We start from the raw sequence: 18,301 nt of genomic DNA, 5'->3' as shown, positions 1-18,301 counted from the left end.
ATGTATTTATGATGATTTTTTTATTGTTTTAGTTGTTGCGCTCTACCCTTTTGCTTATCGTTCCATCAATGTGCAGTATTAAAAGTAAGAGAACTGTACACTCCGTCCACCAGGTGGCAGTAAGTCACTACGAAGCCAGAATGACAACTTTCCAACTGGTCGTAGCGGTGTTGTGATCCATCGTGATTGTGATCCACACCTCCACGGTTGTCTGTCTCGTGATTGCTGTCAATGCGGCGGACTTAATGATGTCTTTTGAGGAACTTCTGACAAGTCTACAAAACTGTGTCATCGACCAAACGTATGCCAATGGAAATCAAGAACTTGAGCGCGTTTTGGATAAACTTTCGGAGTGCTCCAGGTTTGTTTTTGTTTTTTTTCACCCTCCCAGCCTTAAGGATGACATTAATATTACCCCGATATATACCCTCTGTGAACAGGAGCGATGTTAAAAGGAGTAAAGAGCGCAGTTTGGACGAGGCTGCCCAACTGTTGAAGATCGTGAAGCTCCATATTCTGGAGCGTGATCATCTCCAACTTCTGGTCAGACTACTCGTCTCCTTGCAGCTTCACATGGTGCAGATATCCACAGCTTGTAGAAAAGTGGACCAGGTCGATTCTCCAGTTTGCTTGCTGATCAAATTCAAGTGTCATCTCGCTTATGCTTCCAGTTGTTCCTTCTCTGCAGATGTTGCAACATCTGGCGAAGGTGGATCACCAGCTGGTGTTTGACGAGATCTACATCTGTTTGAACTCTGTCGTTCACTCTGAGCAGGTACACAGGAACTCGGTTCAAAACGTTGCTGGCATTCCCAAAAGCTGCAGGAAGGTAATGCCGACTGTTTCATTTTCCAGATATTCTCCCTTGAAGACCTTCAGAGAGGTTGGTGTTCACCGTATTGGTGCACTTTTCTGGCATATTATATGCTGTCATTAAACAGCACCATGAAAGAGAGAAAAAAGATTGATACAATTCTTGAATCTCATTAGACTAAAGAAGTAATGTTTTCTTTTTTTGACACTTTTAGCCTGTATGCTCCTGGAGGTCAGCGCTGTGGGCCGTGATGTGTGGCGCGAGCTTTGTCCTTCCTTTCTGGACAAACTGGCCAAGTTCTTCCCTTTAGTACTGCAACAAGAGTCCCTGCGTGATGGGCAGCTATGTTACATGGCTGTGAAGGTTAGTCCACTTGAGGTAGAATCCATGATCTTCCTTAACAGCTAGTCATCTTGGCCCTAATATGTGATTTTTGCAGGTTTGCCTCCAGATATTTCAGTTGTTGTCTAAAGAGGTTTCATTTGCAATATGGGACAAAACAGAGAGGAGCCCTGTCATGAAGGAAATCTTGCAGGCGCTCACAGAAATAATCTTTGGGCAGGTTTGTTATTATTTTTGTATGTTTATTATTTAAAACCATGTTTTTGTCAGTGTATTTTTTTCCAGTCATCCTCAAACCTTTCACAATGTTTTTCTTTCATCCTTTTTTGTCTTACAGAGCAGGAACAGAGACACTCGTCTTTTGGCGGGGACCGCCGTGGCCATGCTTATCAACACGGCATCAGAGAGCAGCGCAGGTGCAGCCGCTGCCTGGGCTCTTCTACAAAGCTCTCATTCAGGTACAACATCACTGCTGGGCTACTGAGCACTAGCAAAATATCGTAGAGGTGTTGTAAAATTCGCTACCATTTCTTTAGTATAAATTTTTAAATACTACATATGCACGTGACTGGTCGGAGGCTTCTAACAAAGTTTTGGTCCTCAAGAGTTGCTGACTGTGGGGGCCCTTCGGGTGCAGTGTTGCCCCCTCTCGGTGGACGGAATGGGTCAGCTGGCAATGAGCAGGGGCCTCCTGACGGGCTGTCAACCTCACATTTTGCTCAGTTCCTGTGCAGCGGGCGCAGAGGTAAATATGTTGGCCTGCATAATTGACATAAGATGACCGACATGTTGACGTTATTGACTAAATGGTGCACAGTTGTCTTCACAGGGCAGCTTACTGCTGGATGCTTTGTTTCCTCTGCTTTATGATTTATGCGAGGAGAAGCTGAATGGTCACTACCTTGCCTTCGAGGGTGAGTCAGATAAAGACGTGATTCATGCAAGAATCACCTATTTAAATATGACACATGATTGCAGTGTTCTTACTGTGGCTGAAGAAGGTTAAAGAATGTGTGCCTCATATCTGGAAGATGACGGGTGGCCGTTTTCTGGCTGACGGTAGCAACCTGCAGAAACAGCTCGTTTCTCTCATTTGGACCAGTGCTGAAAGTCCAGTGAGTTCAACTACTTAATTGGAATAGCTTTACATTATTTGTAGTGTTAATTTTGCATATTTACTTTGAGTGATGAGATCATTATTTTTTTTTTTAACCTATTAATAAATTGTCTTCATGTGCATCATTAGGTGGAAGGTGTGTCCGACTGTGCCCGTGTTACCTTTAGCTTGCTGTTGGAGCTCTATGACATGGACTGTGAGCGCTTTGGTGACATTAAGAAGCCTCTTTATTTGACTCTACTAAATCGAATTATCCAACTCCCTTGGGAATCCAAAGCCAAGTATCATCGCCTCTGTGCTCTACTTCCATATTTGGGGACCGACACGGTGAACAAAAATGATTTTGTAGTGTTGATCTTTGCGCTGTTGTTTAATACACAACCATTTCATCAAGCAGGTGCTGGATCACTATGCGGAAATACCAAATCACCTCCTGAAGTGCTTGTCAAACGATCACTTGTCTCCATGCGGGTCGGAACTCTACAAGTGTCTGATCCAGCAGCAGAGAAGGGAGCTTTGCGCTGACGCTGTTTCAGAGTCGCAGCTGGGCAATAAGTGGGCGGAACGGTGGTTACCTGTCCTTCTTGAGGCGCTGACCTCATATGTAGTTATTCTTCAAAGTAACAGTTGCACGTATTTACTCCCCTGCACCTTCCAAGTATTCCCTTCCGCTGTGGAGCCTCTGCTGGCCTCTCTGGACCCGTGCTCACCAGGCCACCTCTGTGCCTGGGCATTCATTATGAGTAGCTACAGGGCTGTGACTGGGAGCTCTCCCTGGGTTCTGCAGGGGAGCTCTACCCTCAAAATCCTCCAGCTCGCCCTGGGCTCTGCAGATGACAAAGTTCGACTCGCTGCTCTCAATTTACTGTGTTGCAGCCCCAAGACCAAAGAGATTCCAACACAAGTAGAACTTGCTATCATGAGAGCCTTTATTCCTCAAAACTTAAACTCGGAGTCCTCGCTTTTTCGACAACATTTTCAAGCAGCGGTGAGGAAATTTTTGGTTCGGATCCGAGATGGCTGCTTGGCAAACATCAAACTACAAAAGGCCAAGCAGGATACCAGCCAGATGGGAATACTTGCCCTGGCGATAGGTGAATAAGATAACATGAAGTTTTGATTTAAACAATTTTGCATCTTTCCATTTTTGTTAAAAGTTAGATTTTTCTCTTTAAATAAGAAAAATCTTATTTGTTTTCCAATTTGTCCAAAATTTGTTTTCATTGATGATAGGAATATAATAATAGATGTATAATAGTAATAGGAATATATTTTCATGTCATTAAAATTGTTGCAAGTCTTTGCAAATTGAAATTAATTTACCACAATATTAAAAGCATTTTGATGCAACTCAAGCATTGAATTATGCAGGTCTGCATAATTACCCGTGAGTGATCTGTGTGTGCTTATAATGTATCCCTATTTTTGTTTCTATTTGTCATAGGTTTCGTGGACTGGTTGAGCCAACTGATATTCTGCAATTTGACACCAGATCACAGTTATCAGAGGAAGAAAACTGTCTTACTGTTACTGTCTGCACTGCTGGAGACTTGCACTGACACCTGGAGCCCCGACAAGAAGAAGGGACAACCGCCCGGTCAGTATGGTCACTTTGACGTGTCAATATATTGTCAAATATTATTTCCCTCACGGGATCAATGATATCTCCTTTCCAGTATTTTATAAGTCTGGCCCCTTGATTTGTTTTTTCCAGTGAACATGGGATCTCTCATTAGCTGTGCTAGGTCGAGAGGACAGTGGGACTTCTTCTCCAGAAAAAGACTTCTGGTTCTCATCAGCAGTTTGGAAGATTCCACAAATGAAGTAGAGCTGCTTAAGCCTCATTTTTATTCTCTTCCTCTGTTTAAGATAAAAAACTAGATGTTTGCTCTTTCAGATTCGCGAAATTTCCGCGGGATTACTGGTGAAATTCTTCCCTTCCGTTCTGCCTGCTGATGTCACCACGACTCTGCTCGTTCGTACCAAGCAGCTTGTGTGCAGTCCTCGCGTCCAGCAGGCTCAGATGGGGGCACTGATGATGAAGGTCCTCCATCACAAGTAAGTCCAACCACCAAACACATTTTTGTTGACCTGCTGTGTACAAATAACACAAGACCTGTGTGAAATGTCTGACTGCAACCATCCAACAAATTTGACACTTTTTTTCCCCCCCATATGGGGTTTATGAGTTTTTCTTTGTTCTCTGGACGGGGTTTAGATCCAGGTATGTCGTTAGTATTTGTCAACTGTGGGCCTTTGCAATGAGTTATACATACTAGCTGCAGACTGCAACCACAAAATAAATAAATTATTAAATTAATACCTGTCTAAATATGTCAAGCATAATTGATAAATCTCTTGTGTTAGAAGGTGCTGCTGTACCTAATGCTTTGACTTTTGAGTGTGTATGCTTGAAGTGCTTGCAGCTCTAGCCTTGTGCCTCCCTAAAAACTTACAGTACTTCAGATATTTGACCTTTTTTTTTTTTTTTTAGATGGCAAGGTTTTCCTGATGGCAAAGTGAACAGCGACATTGATGTCAGTGATCTCCATGACATCAAGGCTTTCAGTTTGATTAAATTCCTTGTGAAGGAACTTGAAGATCACTATCTCACAGCCAAGGCAGATGTGATGCTTTCTGCCAGAACCAAGCCTATGCATGGTGAGTCTCAATATAAAAGTTGGACACCATTCCTTTAGTTTTTTAAGTTTAGTTGTTATTTTATCAGTCGTGACTTTGGTTTCAGGTGTTCTGAGCGCCCTACAGAAATGTTTATTGGAGGACACATGCGGCATCTGTGATTCACTTGGTCCAACACTGACCACCGATCTGCTAAACCTGCTGAAAAACATTTCGTTGCTCCTGCTTGGCGTACTGCACGGACAGCAGGATACTGAAAGTGGTAATCTTCACTAAAAATGCTTTGAATGTAAAGGATAAAGCAAACTACACTATCTGAAATCAATTCTCCTTTAGATGCCCCACCTTCTTTCTGCGATATGGGGAACGCCATCAGCTCTCTGATAGCTCACTCATCTGGAGAAAACCAAGGAGATGGCGAAGACGAATGTGTCTTGTTGTCTGAGGAACACAGCCTTGTTCTCACCTGCTGCTGGGTGTCACTTAAGGTACCAGTGCAATCTTGTGACCTTTTAATACTCCTATGGCTCATTTGTATTTCTATCTTTTTCATTAGGAAACGGGGATCCTTTTAGGATCTCTTGTGGAAAGAATTCTCTCTGAAGCCAAGCCTGACACATGCTTTCTAACAAAACAACATTTAGAAATGGCATCAGATGTTTTTAGAAATATTCTCCTCAAATGCCGTCACTGGGTAGGTTGAAGTGTCTGTCACATGCTTCTTGCGGTACATCATGTTTACTTACAGAGTTACAGTCAAAATTCTAACACCCCCCATTGGAAATATATATTTAAACAGAAGTTATTTACAAAACTATTTTAATACAAAAGTCATTTAAAACTGTCAAACAGCAAAAAAATTAACTTTTTTTTTATTATTTTGCATTCCCAGGCAGTAATGACTACATTTCAGTGACCTGCAATGCATTTTGAAATTTGAAAATGACGAATTTATATTGAACTACCACATGTGCATGAAAATAACAAATCTGCTCTTTGTCACTAGGGGGCAGTAGAGGGATGCTGTGTGGGTTTCACCAGATTCTGTTCAGCTCTACTCAACAGCAGTGAACCTGAGCTCAGGGATATACCATCTCACATGCTCCAACAAGTAAATTGCTTTCACATTCCCATATTGACACTGCCTGAATAAATATAATAAATGCTTCCTTGCTTATACTCAGGATCTCACTCTCTCACTCTCATATCCTCAGGCATTGCAAGTTGTGCAATCTCCTAGTTGTACCTCTGTAACACGGCGGGCTGCAGGGTTGCCTATGCTCATCCTGTGTGTTGTGTCAGTAGAGGAGGCCAGTAAAGCACGACCACTCTTAACACATGTCATGCAAACCTTACTGGACACTGCTAGAGTCCCACTTCCTGAAAACTGGGACCAGACGCTGGACCTCCCACAGGTGCATAGGCAAATGTATCGCAATAGTGTTTTCTGACTACAAAGGCAATTCATGTGAGATCGGAATGTGTTCAAATGTTTTTAACGCTCCATTTGCCCATCGTAGGTGTGCGCAGTTCACACGCTGCAGGCTCTGGTACGTGGATCTTGCTTGAGTGTCGCCATTCTTCAGTTTGCCCCAAGTGTCGCTATTTTAGCGCTCACTCTGCTCAGTTCTCCTTGCTGGGCCATGAGGAATGCAGCTCTGCAACTTTACAGTAGGACACCAGCGCATTACGCTTCACCTGGATGGTTTTATGAGTGCTCATGTAATATTTGTTCACCAGGTTCTCTTTGCTCACGGATGCTCGGTCAGAGGCCCACGAGTGAGGGTGGGACTAAGCATGGCATGTCCCCCCACGCCTTCTTGCACCACTACCCCACACTCCAACCTTTCCTCCTTGAGAAGCTGCGAGAGGCAGCTTGTGACCTACCGTGTCGACCTGAGGAAGCTAGGCTCCGCCTACAACCATCGCTCTTCCCGATTCTTACCCTTTTATCCCAACTGCAGCCTGGCGTCCAGGGCTCAACAGAGTAAGGTTAAACTAGTCAGTATCACAACATCAAAGTATATGGCAGTATAAATGTATACATTAAAAAAATGTGTATAATTTCCACCTATCATGTATAGAAAGTTGAAGTTGTCATGGCTGTAAGTAGAACTTCAAATTATTAATGCAAACAGCCCTCAATTCGGCACCAATAGGTAATCATAAATTATTTTTGTTCGACAACTTAATATTTTCTCTCATTTTATCTGTTCAGAACCTCAGCGGACTTCCTGCCTCCTCTACTCCAGCTCTCTGCCAGTCCTATTTACAGTGTAAGAGTGATGTCCTCCAAGGCGCTTGTCGCCATGACTCCCCCCTCAGACTACATGAATATCCTCATCAATCTGACAGCCCTGTTGCCCCGCACACCGGAGCGCTGCTGTCACAACTGGCTCCACGGGCAACTGTTGCACATAAAAGCTGTCCTGGATAAAACTCTCGGAAAAGACTGGTGAGTCGTTAAACTCAGACTTAGTCATCAGACCCATCAGACTTCTTTTCTCATCTGTCTGCGCAGTGTGTCTGCAGCAGAGCTTCATGCAGTGGTGAGCAGTGTGGAGGCATCAGTGTGGCTTGCCACAGATGCTCAACGCTGCCCGCTGGTGAGAGCAGCATATGGTGCCGTTGTGGAGTCACTGCGAAAATTTTGCAGCGAGACTTTTCTCTTAAAACTCTTTGACGTTCTCATATACGAACTCCGTACACCCCGGCCGGGGCTTCAGGTGTGTGACACTGTAGCGCTTCGTTTTTATACACATTCTGATGCATTGCATTTGAACTGCAAAACAAAAAAATCCAAAGCCCCCTCCCTATATCTATATGTATTAAAAAATATTAATACAGTACACATAAACAGTGTCTATTATCCAACAATGCTATCAAGATAATGACAGCTATTTCCTCAATTTCAGGTTGGCTTGTCTTCCTTCCATCAACAAGCTATACAGTTGCTCTGTACCAACCCCGAGCGGGCACGTGACCTCTGGGAAACTTTTAGATCTGCTAGCTGTGATCTGAGGCTGGCCTTGGTCACATGGGTGGTGGAGGACCATGCTTCATTGAACACCCACTTGAAAGAATTGATCCAGAGTGTGCTTCGGGTGAGTTGCAGACTTTTGAGGGCTTTTTATAAGGCAGTGCTCAACATGAATGAGAAAATAAATAAAAAAAAAAATAAAAACTGGATAGAATTCTAAATATATGCAACACGCAAAGAGTTTTGTACACACAAACATTGCTTATTTTGTAGCATGTATGGCAAGATGAAGCGTGGTTTATTTTGGTGCTCTCTATTTGCAGTCCAGTCTGAAGGAGGCACTGTTGAGCCCAGTTGAGGAATACCGCAGGGCCCATCTTGCAGCCTTCGTAGCAGTGATGGCCACCGGGGATTCTCTTTCTCCACTAGTCCCACTTGAGGAGTCTATTCTTCTCGAGTGTGTAGATTTGTTATTGACAGACCTGGAGGATCAGAGAAGCAGCTCTGAATTTTTGTCCCAGGCTTTGCATGGCGCAAGCCTCTTGCTTTCCCAATGGTCAGAATTCAAGTTTACACATTTCATTCCAGCTTAGTTCGGAGTTATTTTTTAGCTCTGACTTCCTGTCTTTAAAAAAAAGTTCTCACAGTTCTGTAATCCAACGCTGGTGTGATGTCTTGGAGACTCGGCGGTCCCCTGATGCTGCTGAAGTTCTGAGGATATCTTGTGCTGAAGCTCTCTGTGTGGCTGGCCTTCCCCTAATGCGCCACAATCTCATTCCTCCAACTGTCATGATCAAGTACTGTTAGATTATATCCACACAGTTTTTCCACTTTAATGCATCTGTAAAGCAAATACTACAAAACTGTCTCTCATGCAGATTGCTGAACACTGGCCTGTACTTGCTGCAGGACCAAAGCCAGGTGGTGAGGACGAAAGCAGCTAGCTTCATCTCCCAGCTGCATCATGCCAGAGGAGGATCCCAGAGGAGCGTCTACCTCATGCAGGTCAACCTGGCTATACCACTTCTCTTAGATTTGTTGCTGGAGGAGTGCTGGGACACACCGAGCACACTGGAGGTGCTTCTGTGCCATGTGCCCCACTCCGAATTGAGATCTCTGCTAAGCGAAGTTGCAGACAGCGGGTGGGTCGCTTCACTGATTCGGCATCAAAATAGAGTTGACTAGAGGTTAACCAAGATGTGGTGTCATCTTCAGGTGTAGGAGTCTTTATGAGCAGGATGAGGCCAATGTGTTTGCTGAGCCCTCAGTGATGTGTGCACATGTGTTGCCTTACCTGCTACGCATGGCTGGAAAGTATTCAGAATCTTTAGCGACGGCAGAGCGCCTCAGCACGTGGGCGGAGGAGAACTCTGCTCTGCTGCTGGACAATCTTGCATTGTGTCAAGGCTTCCAGCCGGGTAGGTGTCGACATAGAAATTGTGTAAAATGACACATCTATTTTATATCTGTATTATATCTGTATTTTTGCCAAATCCAACAAAAACTAGTATTGTCTCCAATGTTGTTCTTCCTAGCTGAGACGCTGACGCTCCTCACGGATCCCCGGTTTCACAGCACCCTTTGCGGCTTGCTAACAAGAGCCACCTTCCTTCTACACCTTTCCAAAACGTCTGAACTTGTGCAACGTCTTTGTAATTCTTCAGCCCTGGAGATGACTTTAAAGGATGTTTGCAGTCGTCTAAGTGAGCACGGTGTCCACTTGAGATCTTGTCTAGCATCTGCTATAGATGGAGACGTCACATTTTCACACCACGGACTCACAATAATATGCAAAGATAGCTGAGGAAATTTCCTCTGGACGTTTGAGTGTGATTGGACTAACCCTAACCCTAACCTTAAAACATGACAGATTGGATTTTGAAAACAACCAGGCTAAACGTGGTGCCGTCTCTACATATGAAGAAGTAAAATCATTTAAAATGTATGTCATTACTGTGAGCTTGCAATTTACTCACATTGTAATTAGAGCAGTGTGGGACATTTCAGGTCTAAAAAAAATACTATGAAATGAAGGAAGTACATTTTCATGCTCATTGATGTCCTAATCTGTGTCCAACTTTTTGCCACTTCTAACAAGACCTCAAGAGTTTTCATTATTTGCGACAAGTTAACTGAGGGCTTCTAATAAGGGTACAAAAGGCACTTTTGGTGTTATTGATTCCAATGTTAATTGCCCAGTGCAATAAATTTAGTATTTATGAAATCTTCAACTAGGCACTGAGCCTTGGCAGGTCTCCTCATTTTACTGTGTGCCATAATAGTTGTGTACATATCTGTATTTGTCTGCAGTGTCCTCTGTATCTGCAGACAGTGCATCAAGAGAGGCTGGCTGCTTAGTGCCAAGCTGGGGGAATACCATGTTGTTCATGTGCTCCATTAGAGGCCTCGTGCCCGCATAAGTGTCCATTTCTCTAACCACATGAGAGTGCAAGATGATGGACTGGCTCTGAGTTGACCAAGTGCGGGCTCGCTTGTTGACAGCCTACACACTAGAAGAGTCTTACATCATCACATTGCTTTCGGCTTCTTCTTGAGGTGGGCGTGATAAATGACTCACTCACAGACACTGGTAGGACGTGTTCGTTTTCTTTTGTTTTTAGCCAAAGAAAATGATATTTTTGACAATGACGCATCATGGTGAATCAGAACAAGTTCTGTAAAAGTGCGTCATTACATTTAGGATGCCTTATTTTTTGCTTCTATGATTAAAGTTTCCCTCAAAGGATAATTCCAAATGATAGCTTGAAACTTTGCGACACAATTATGCAAGAAGAGAACACAATGTGAGGGATTGTTTCTCAAAGAAATGAAAAACAAATAGTGTATTCATCGTTTGTCCGGGTTGTTTATGCATTCAACACTTTTGAAACATTGTAAAGTTGTAATTCTAAAATGTCATCTGTGAATGTAATTCTCTGGCCTCTTTGCAGCCGGCCTGCTTCCTGTTTAATTAAAGAGACCAACTATGGCAATGTGGAACAATGCCAAGTGATTTTGTGCACACATTGAAGCACATGTTTACCATCTGGACTGGGAAGGCGCGAGTGTTTTTCCATTGTGTCATCCATCGCTTTATCCTGCATCTTAAAAGAGTCCATGTGGAATTGTCGTACAATACAATTTGTTTTGGAATTTCCAAGGTACTTAAACTGTTCATGTTTAGGTGCTATTCCTGCAATTCCAATGTTACTTTGTTGACAGTTTAGGTATCCAAAACGATATACAATATTTTGACCGAAGGCAGACGCAGTGGAAGCGTTGAGGTCGAACATAATGGGACCTCTGATTTGTTGTCCTATGGAAACAATAACAAATATAATGTGCAGTCCATAGCATTGTGTGTTTTATTTCCACAGTTTGAGTTTGTGTTGATGGAATATTTTTCCTCTGCACGTGCACACAATGTCGATACAGTGCAGAGTGCAGATGCTGCTGTGTTTGCACAAGCCTTTGCAAGGAACTATGCCTGGCTTCTGCGAGTTGCCTGAGTGTGTCACGAGTTGGCTGCATCAGCACGGCCAACAATCCAGACTGACGATGAGGGAAAATAAGCACGAGAGCTGCCATTTCTCTGCCTCTGTGGAGTCTTCAACTTTTTAGCTGAGTGGAAAAACAAGCCTCGTGAGTTGGAGGGGAAGATCACAGACACATGAGCGCTTACTTAGTGCCAGATAAGACTTGACTTGGATTATAAATGGAAAGCAATGAGTCAATGTAGGTCAGACAAGAAGCTATGTATAGACATGAAAAGTAATCCTACAGTTATAATGGTGCAATTGTAAACACATAGTATTTGAATGGGACAATATGTTTGTTCCATGTGTGCATATGTATTGGCCCCCTGGGGCAGCATAGTCTTTCTCTAATCTACTGTAATACATTATAAGGTCATCCATAAGGTAAATATTGTGAATCACAGTATCAAATAATCATTAAAAAAACAATGCCACGTGAATAATTTCTATACCTGAATCTGCGCATTATAGTTCATTGTGTAACCATTTACTGTAAATTTTCTATGAAATAAATCTGCCTGTCAATAAATAGGAAACATATGCATTGCAAATTCCATGAATACTTTAAATAACGTGAAGAACACTTCTAGGCCATATTTAAAGTATTTGTGTGACACACACACACCTATGGTGAAGTACATTGCGCAATCCAGTTTACAGCACACAATTCCATGTCACCTCAAAATGATCTGTCTATCTATCTATCTATCTATCTATCTATCTATCTATCTATCTATCTATCTATCTATCTATCTATCTATCTATCTATCTATCTATCTATCTATCTATCTATCTATCTATCTATCTATCTATCTATCTATCTATCTATCTATCTATCTATCTATCTATCTATCTATCTATCTATCTATCTATCTATCTATCTATCTATCTATCTATCTATCTATCTATCTATCTATCTATCTATCTATCCGAAAAATACTGAATACAGTAAGTAACGTACTTTTAACACCTACCTGTTGATGATATATTGTGACTGGCGGTAACTGAGCGTGTCTCGTGTTACATGACGAGGCATTACTATTTGTAACGTCGAAAGCGCGTATGTCGGAACCGTCGCAGGCTTTAGGACCTGGAGGTGTGTTTTTCCTTCTGTTGCTGTTGCTGCTTGCTCCTCACGCAGCTCCTCCTCCAGCCCAAGGCTGTTTACCAGGAAAGGAGAGATCTTTTTGGCAAAAACAAGGGCTGAGACTTTCTTCGAAGGGAGCAGTGTGTCTGTCGCCCTCAGCACAGGCTCTCTTTTAATTTATATTAAAAAAAAAAAAACTACCTTGAGAAATGAATTCATTCCGTCATCCATGCAGGATGTTTCTGTCTTTGCACGTTGTTTTCCTGAGCGCAGCCTTGGTGGACAGCAACGTTTTAAATGCAAACCAGAAAGGTAAATATCCGACACTTTAATTCTCTCTCATACGGTACTGAAATTGTTTATTTTAAATCAATCTAGAATTCAATCTCTGCAAATCTCTCAATCCTGTTTTGATTGGAGCCATGTTGTTGTTATTCTGCAGAGTGCATTGAGTCGAATGGAGTGGGATACAGAGGAAACGCGCACACTTCCTCATCAGGTCTGACTTGTCTCAATTGGGACAAGTCCACGCAGTATAATCCTTACACAGGTAAAAAGTAAACACATCTCAGATTTATGAATGATGAAAATAATGAAAAAAAAATGCATCTGATTGTTTCTATGCACATTATTACCAGGAATGAAAGCAATCTTTATTTTTATGTTTATCTTGATAGCCATCTTGAGCTTTATCCTCACCAATAACACAAAAAATTGCTCTTGGAGCACAACTTGGGTGGAATTGTGTAACTGGCTAACTATTACTATTTATATTCTCACCATGTAGTTATATGTCCCCCCCGCCCATGACTGTATGACATTTCTGCTCACTTGTAGAACAACTTTAGCAGCCGAGCAGATCAACTTAAGTTACTAGTACAGGAGTGCTGGGGCAAATCTGTGTTACTAAACGTTATTAGTGCTACTGTGCATCTAAAAATAGATGAACTTCAAGATAGGTAAGGAATAAATGCTAAAATCATTTTCCATAACAGTGTGAATAGCCCTGCTCGTGTTTATGGTGTTAAATGGCTTCCCTTTGCACAGCAGAAACAACAGCTGCTTCTTCTTGTCTTTGTCCCCATGGCGGCTTGCTCATTGTTGTGTGATGAAGTTGTGTGAATGATTAATGAATCCAGCGCTTGGTAGCCACCGCAGGACAAGTGCGTGTGTGTGTTTGTGTGTGCGTGTTTGAATGGAGCCATCACGCTTCGGTAAGTGATGCGTGTGTGTTTTGCTCCTTCCTGATCTAGGTGTTGGAGATCACAATTACTGCCGAAACCCAGATTCCTCTGAGCGGCCTTGGTGCTTCATATCGGGCCCCGACGGAACGGTCCAGAAGCAGTTCTGTTCCATCGACACATGTCAAGGTGACTTTTAACCTCCTTTCCTCGCGAAGGTTGCCTGATTTGCGAACATGCTTAAAATTGAGTTATGTTCTGGAGAAACACGATGACATTTTTGCACAGCTTCCAAAACATTGTCAAGACGGGAAAAAAATGTCATCCTCGTTTAAAACTTTGATGGATCGCTGGTTTTAATCCCAAACAATCCAAGTGCAATTAAAACAAGATTCCTCCCCAACTAGTAGGTCAGTAGGGCTCCGTTAAAGCTAAAGTCGAATTTTTCTTTCGTTTCCTTCCTTCCTCAAACAAACAATAACACCGTCACCACAGTTATGTGTTTCCAAGTTCAGTTGCCAGACTTTTTTTTTTTTTTTTGCCACCTCACACCACTTTCCATTGGCACGCGTTAGCCTTCTCACCTCAGAGACAGAACCGTATTGGCTGCTCCGCTTGATGATGTCACTTATTTCTCAAACGTCAACTTTGTAAACAGCCAACTTGTTCTTCCAGAGGAAACGGGTGATGTGGGGAAAATGTTAACGCACAGATGTGAAGACCAAACTTCCTTTGACTGATGAGCATGCAGGGCCTTTTTATGAGCGCTGCTGCCTTCCAAAAGATTCTTTTTCAAATGTTTTGCAGTCATACCGCTCAACAAAAGCACGATTGCAAAACTCTTCCATCTCTGGCATCAGTGGTCTCCTTACTGGAGCAACCGCAACCAGAAAGCACACATGATTTTGAAAAAAGGGCTTTGTTTCGCTCTACACATTATACAACAAAATCAATATGTACACTTACACAATGAAACCCTATTCAATACGTAAAATAAAATGTTTGAATAAAAACACCAATTTGAAATTATTTTGATCATAATAAAGCACCAGTATAGGAAATATACAGTTAATATTGCGAGTCTATTTTAACTACATGCAGTCATATGAGTTGGGCTTCAATTTGCCCGCCAAATTATGGAAAATTAATAAACTGAATGACAGCTGAAGTTCCGCCAAAACTGCTTGATAGTAAATTTAACACACCGCATATTCAATAAGTCCCATTCAACTGTCTACATTTATTGATTAGATGTACCTTGTGATAATGGACACAAATACAGAAAGAAAGAAAGAAAGAAAGCAATCCTTATTGATTCATTCCTTTGGCTGTTGTTACTTTGGCAGAGCTCCAAGTTTTAAAAGTTGTTAACAGCAATGCTTCTTTGTTGCGTTCCCAGAGCTGACTTCCACCGAGGCACCGGAGTCGGCCGAGCCAAGAGCAGCCACTCCCTCCCTGGGCACCGATGTCCCGTCAAAGACGTCATCTTCGGGAGATGCCGCCGCTGTTCAGCCGGTGATGGGCATCAGCCAGCGGGCGCGCAGCGGACCCAAAAAGAAAAAGGATCTGGGCACGCTTGGTATGTATCCAGCCTTCTGAAAATATACACGATGATGTTTATAGTTTCTAACTTGCCGTTTGCCGAATGTCTTCTTCAGGTTATGCCCTCGGCATGGTCATGATGGCGGTTATAATCCTTCTTGGTGCCGGCATCACGTTTGGCTACTTCTACAAAAGGTCAGTGTCTGAAAAAGTAGTAGAAATACAGAAAGTTAAATCATCCGAGGAGGTCGAAAAAAGTAAACAACATATTTTGATGAACAGTAGAAAGTACATATGGTAAAAAAAAAAAAACTGTGCAAGAAGAACACCTAGTCATTCTTTGTGTGTTTGTGTGGGTGTTTCACTGCTAGAGGCAACAGTTCAAATTTTCGGAAGCACAATGGCTTTTATTCCTGCTTTGAGCTCCGCGTTGGTCAGCGTCCGTTATATTGCACGCTAACTTTAATGGCGGTGTGTGTTGAGGGTCATCAGGTCTTATTGGACATTCCGCACGCATTGTTTGTCTTTAACATGATGTTAAGGGGGAAGGCAGGAAATGAAAGTAAAGCTTTTTCATTTCAGGTTTTTGGAAATAGGATAATGTGGATGAGACATTCAATTATGAAGTCCAAATCACAAACAGGACATGAGTCGCTTATGCGTTACCAAACAAGCTGCGTAGGCTATTTGCTGTTATTTTTAGAGGCTGATTAATTAGGAGGAGGAGAGTGTTACATCATTCATTTTTATGTGCAAGAACAGCTTGGCCCTTGTCTTTCGGATCACGCAGACATTGTAGAAATAACTTTTGGAACAGGCATGTGGTGAGCACATCTGCCTCACAATCAAAGGTTCTCGGTTCAATTCCTATACAGTGTACTGAATTGTGCCCTGCGATTGGGCTAAGGTGTAACTGTCCTCTCAGTCTTCTACATAGGTAGAAAATGACTAGACGGATAATACACATCTTGTTTGAATGCTCATCAGTGCAAATATGGCTCAGCCTCAAAATAGATGAGTCATGCCAGCATGTTCTGTTCACCATCTGCGCCTGTTTCCGCTCGAGGCGCGTCACGGCAATGAACACAATTCTGGCCGTGGGCTGTACAATAATTAAATGAATCCATTCAGCACTGATTTTGTTTTTATTAATGTACAGAAAAGCTTTCCCCTGAGTCACCCGGGATATATTTGAGTTTACTACCACCATATTGCACTCATTTAAGGCACAATTGTGCACACAAAAGCAAATGTCCTGAGAACTGAAATCGCTGTCCCTGCTATGGTTTTGGAAAACTAAGAAAGTCAATATAATGACACGCTTGTGCAGGGGCCGAGACCTGAAGAAGCAGCACGAGCAGCGAGTGCACGAGCGCGAGATGCAGAGGATCAACCTTCCCCTGTCAGCCTTCTACAACCCCACGTGCGAGCTGGTGGACGAGAACACCATCGTGGTGATGGCCGAGCCTGAGATCACCCCGGTCCAGGCGGAGGTGGAGGGTGCCGACCCCCTCATGGGCCAGGAAGCGGTCACACCTGGAGCATGAGGCAGGATTTTGGAATATGTTCTTCTAACCTAGTGGACCAAAATGACCCCGCTGCCTGTTTGGAGTCAGGATGCCGTGTCCCGTTCGTCCCGTTTCCTTTTCTTTTTGCCTACATGAGACAAATAAGGACATATATGCAAAGGAGGGGGGAGCCATTCAATATGTTTTTTCATATATTTGATAGCCAAAAAATAAGCTGGTTGCCTACCTGCCCTCTTTATTAGGAGAGTTCAGTGTTATAACAATGTGACATGATAAGAAGCATGGGCGTTATTCGTAACCTTTTGTTTTGTACACGGAGAGAGTGGACTCCTTTATGAATATGTGATAAATTGCTTTGTGCTTTGATCCGCTGGCTGTGCCAAGCAGAACCATGTATATAAATATATTGTATATAAAAGGTGGGCGTCCTCCTCAAAGGCAGGATTAGTGGAAAAAAAACGGACGCAGAAAACAAAAAAAACATCCCCATCCACAAATGCCTTAGTATGGTACTTGGGAATGTACGTACTTTGAGAGATGTGTTTTAGTTCCACAGGTTAAGGAGTGACAGGAATTATGTTTCTCTCAGGAAGCATGAGAGGCAGTAAAGTTGGTCCTCTGGATGACATAACACTGCCCGTAGTGAACACAGCAGGCACCGGCGGAACAGGAAGTCCTGCCTTTGTAAGGGCACGGTTGCTGTAGAAGCCTGTTGGCATTTTACCCACATGCTGTTTGTGACATAAACCCAGTCCGCTAACGTACTTTCCCAGATGCATGTACCTACAGTGTTTGCACCCTAAATATTTTTCACCGACACACCAAGTCTGCTGCATCACTGGAGTTTCTGATTACTGCTGTTTTGTGTGTTGAATTGTTTTCATATAACAAACATCCTAAATGCAGTTGCATTGAAATTAAGTGCTTGTGTTTGAAAAAGTGTTGGATTTTCAGTGAGACTGAAATAAAAACAGACAAACGTGGGAAATTGGAATGTTTAATTGCGTTCATAGATATTCATACAGACTGAGCAAATCCCTTAAGGAGGAAAACTTGAACTCTCTCTGCTGGTGATTCTATGCAACTACATATTTGAGTCGCCTTGGAAGAGGGCAGGCTCCTTTTGTATCTTATTTATCATCATTAATCATCAGAAAATGTTTTCAGAAAGAATTTCATGGCTGCAACACGTCCAGTAGAAGTTGGGAAAGGTGGCAAAATATACTGAGATAAGCTCATCAAACACCTATTTGGAACATCCCATATGTGATCAGGCTAATTGGGAACTGGTGGGTACCATGATTGGGTATAAAAGGAGCCTCCCCCCAACATTCTCTGTCATCCACAAGCGTGGATGACCTGCGTGAAGCTGGCCCCCCAGCCCACGCAAAATTTAATGAAAATAATCTGTTTTGTTTGTGCTGGTTTGTGCCGTAAAAATGTTTGTTTGTGCTGCAGGGGTTTTTTACTTATGAAAGATTATTTTATAGGTCATCCAGAGTTCACCCAGCCCCGCATCTGCTCCAAAATGGT

At 42.7% G+C, this 18,301-nt stretch overlaps 2 protein-coding genes across 4 annotated transcripts; both read left to right on the top strand.

The window, feature by feature from the left end:
- Positions 1–123: 123 nt before the first annotated feature.
- On the top strand, positions 124–11,053 carry LOC148398004 (tRNA (32-2'-O)-methyltransferase regulator THADA). Of its 3 annotated transcripts, none has more exons than XM_088375032.1 (31): positions 124–361; positions 441–612; positions 689–775; positions 856–883; positions 1,029–1,177; positions 1,254–1,376; positions 1,494–1,614; positions 1,762–1,901; positions 1,986–2,070; positions 2,135–2,271; positions 2,403–2,600; positions 2,671–3,367; positions 3,718–3,870; positions 3,988–4,097; positions 4,171–4,331; positions 4,768–4,934; positions 5,020–5,175; positions 5,250–5,401; positions 5,470–5,607; positions 5,920–6,024; positions 6,128–6,328; positions 6,434–6,584; positions 6,654–6,900; positions 7,132–7,368; positions 7,435–7,639; positions 7,829–8,017; positions 8,217–8,449; positions 8,532–8,690; positions 8,772–9,035; positions 9,109–9,311; positions 9,429–11,053. In XM_088375032.1, the coding sequence occupies exons 1-31, from the start codon at positions 246–248 to the stop codon at positions 9,695–9,697; spliced, it is 5,553 nt and encodes a 1,850-aa protein (XP_088231158.1). In that variant the 5' UTR covers positions 124–245; the 3' UTR covers positions 9,698–11,053. The 3 variants fall into 3 exon arrangements, with proteins under 3 accessions (XP_088231158.1, XP_088231156.1, XP_088231159.1); XM_088375030.1 differs by having other exon boundaries at positions 1,974–2,070; XM_088375033.1 differs by lacking the exons at positions 9,109–9,311; positions 9,429–11,053 and having other exon boundaries at positions 1,974–2,070; positions 8,803–8,968.
- A 1,512-nt stretch (positions 11,054–12,565) lies between these two features.
- Positions 12,566–17,756, top strand: pik3ip1 (phosphoinositide-3-kinase interacting protein 1). Its single transcript, XM_088375036.1, has 6 exons — positions 12,566–12,828; positions 12,959–13,066; positions 13,770–13,886; positions 15,097–15,276; positions 15,356–15,434; positions 16,570–17,756. The coding sequence occupies exons 1-6, from the start codon at positions 12,726–12,728 to the stop codon at positions 16,784–16,786; spliced, it is 804 nt and encodes a 267-aa protein (XP_088231162.1). The 5' UTR covers positions 12,566–12,725; the 3' UTR covers positions 16,787–17,756.
- The last annotated feature ends 545 nt before the right edge of the window (positions 17,757–18,301 follow it).

This window comes from Syngnathus floridae, chromosome 5, assembly GCF_059516105.1.
Source record: "Syngnathus floridae isolate MCC-2025c chromosome 5, RoL_Sflo_1.0, whole genome shotgun sequence".
Classification (NCBI taxonomy): Eukaryota; Metazoa; Chordata; class Actinopteri; order Syngnathiformes; family Syngnathidae; genus Syngnathus; species Syngnathus floridae.
Note: the sequence above shows the minus strand (reverse complement) of the source record. Positions and strands in the feature narration are given on the sequence as shown.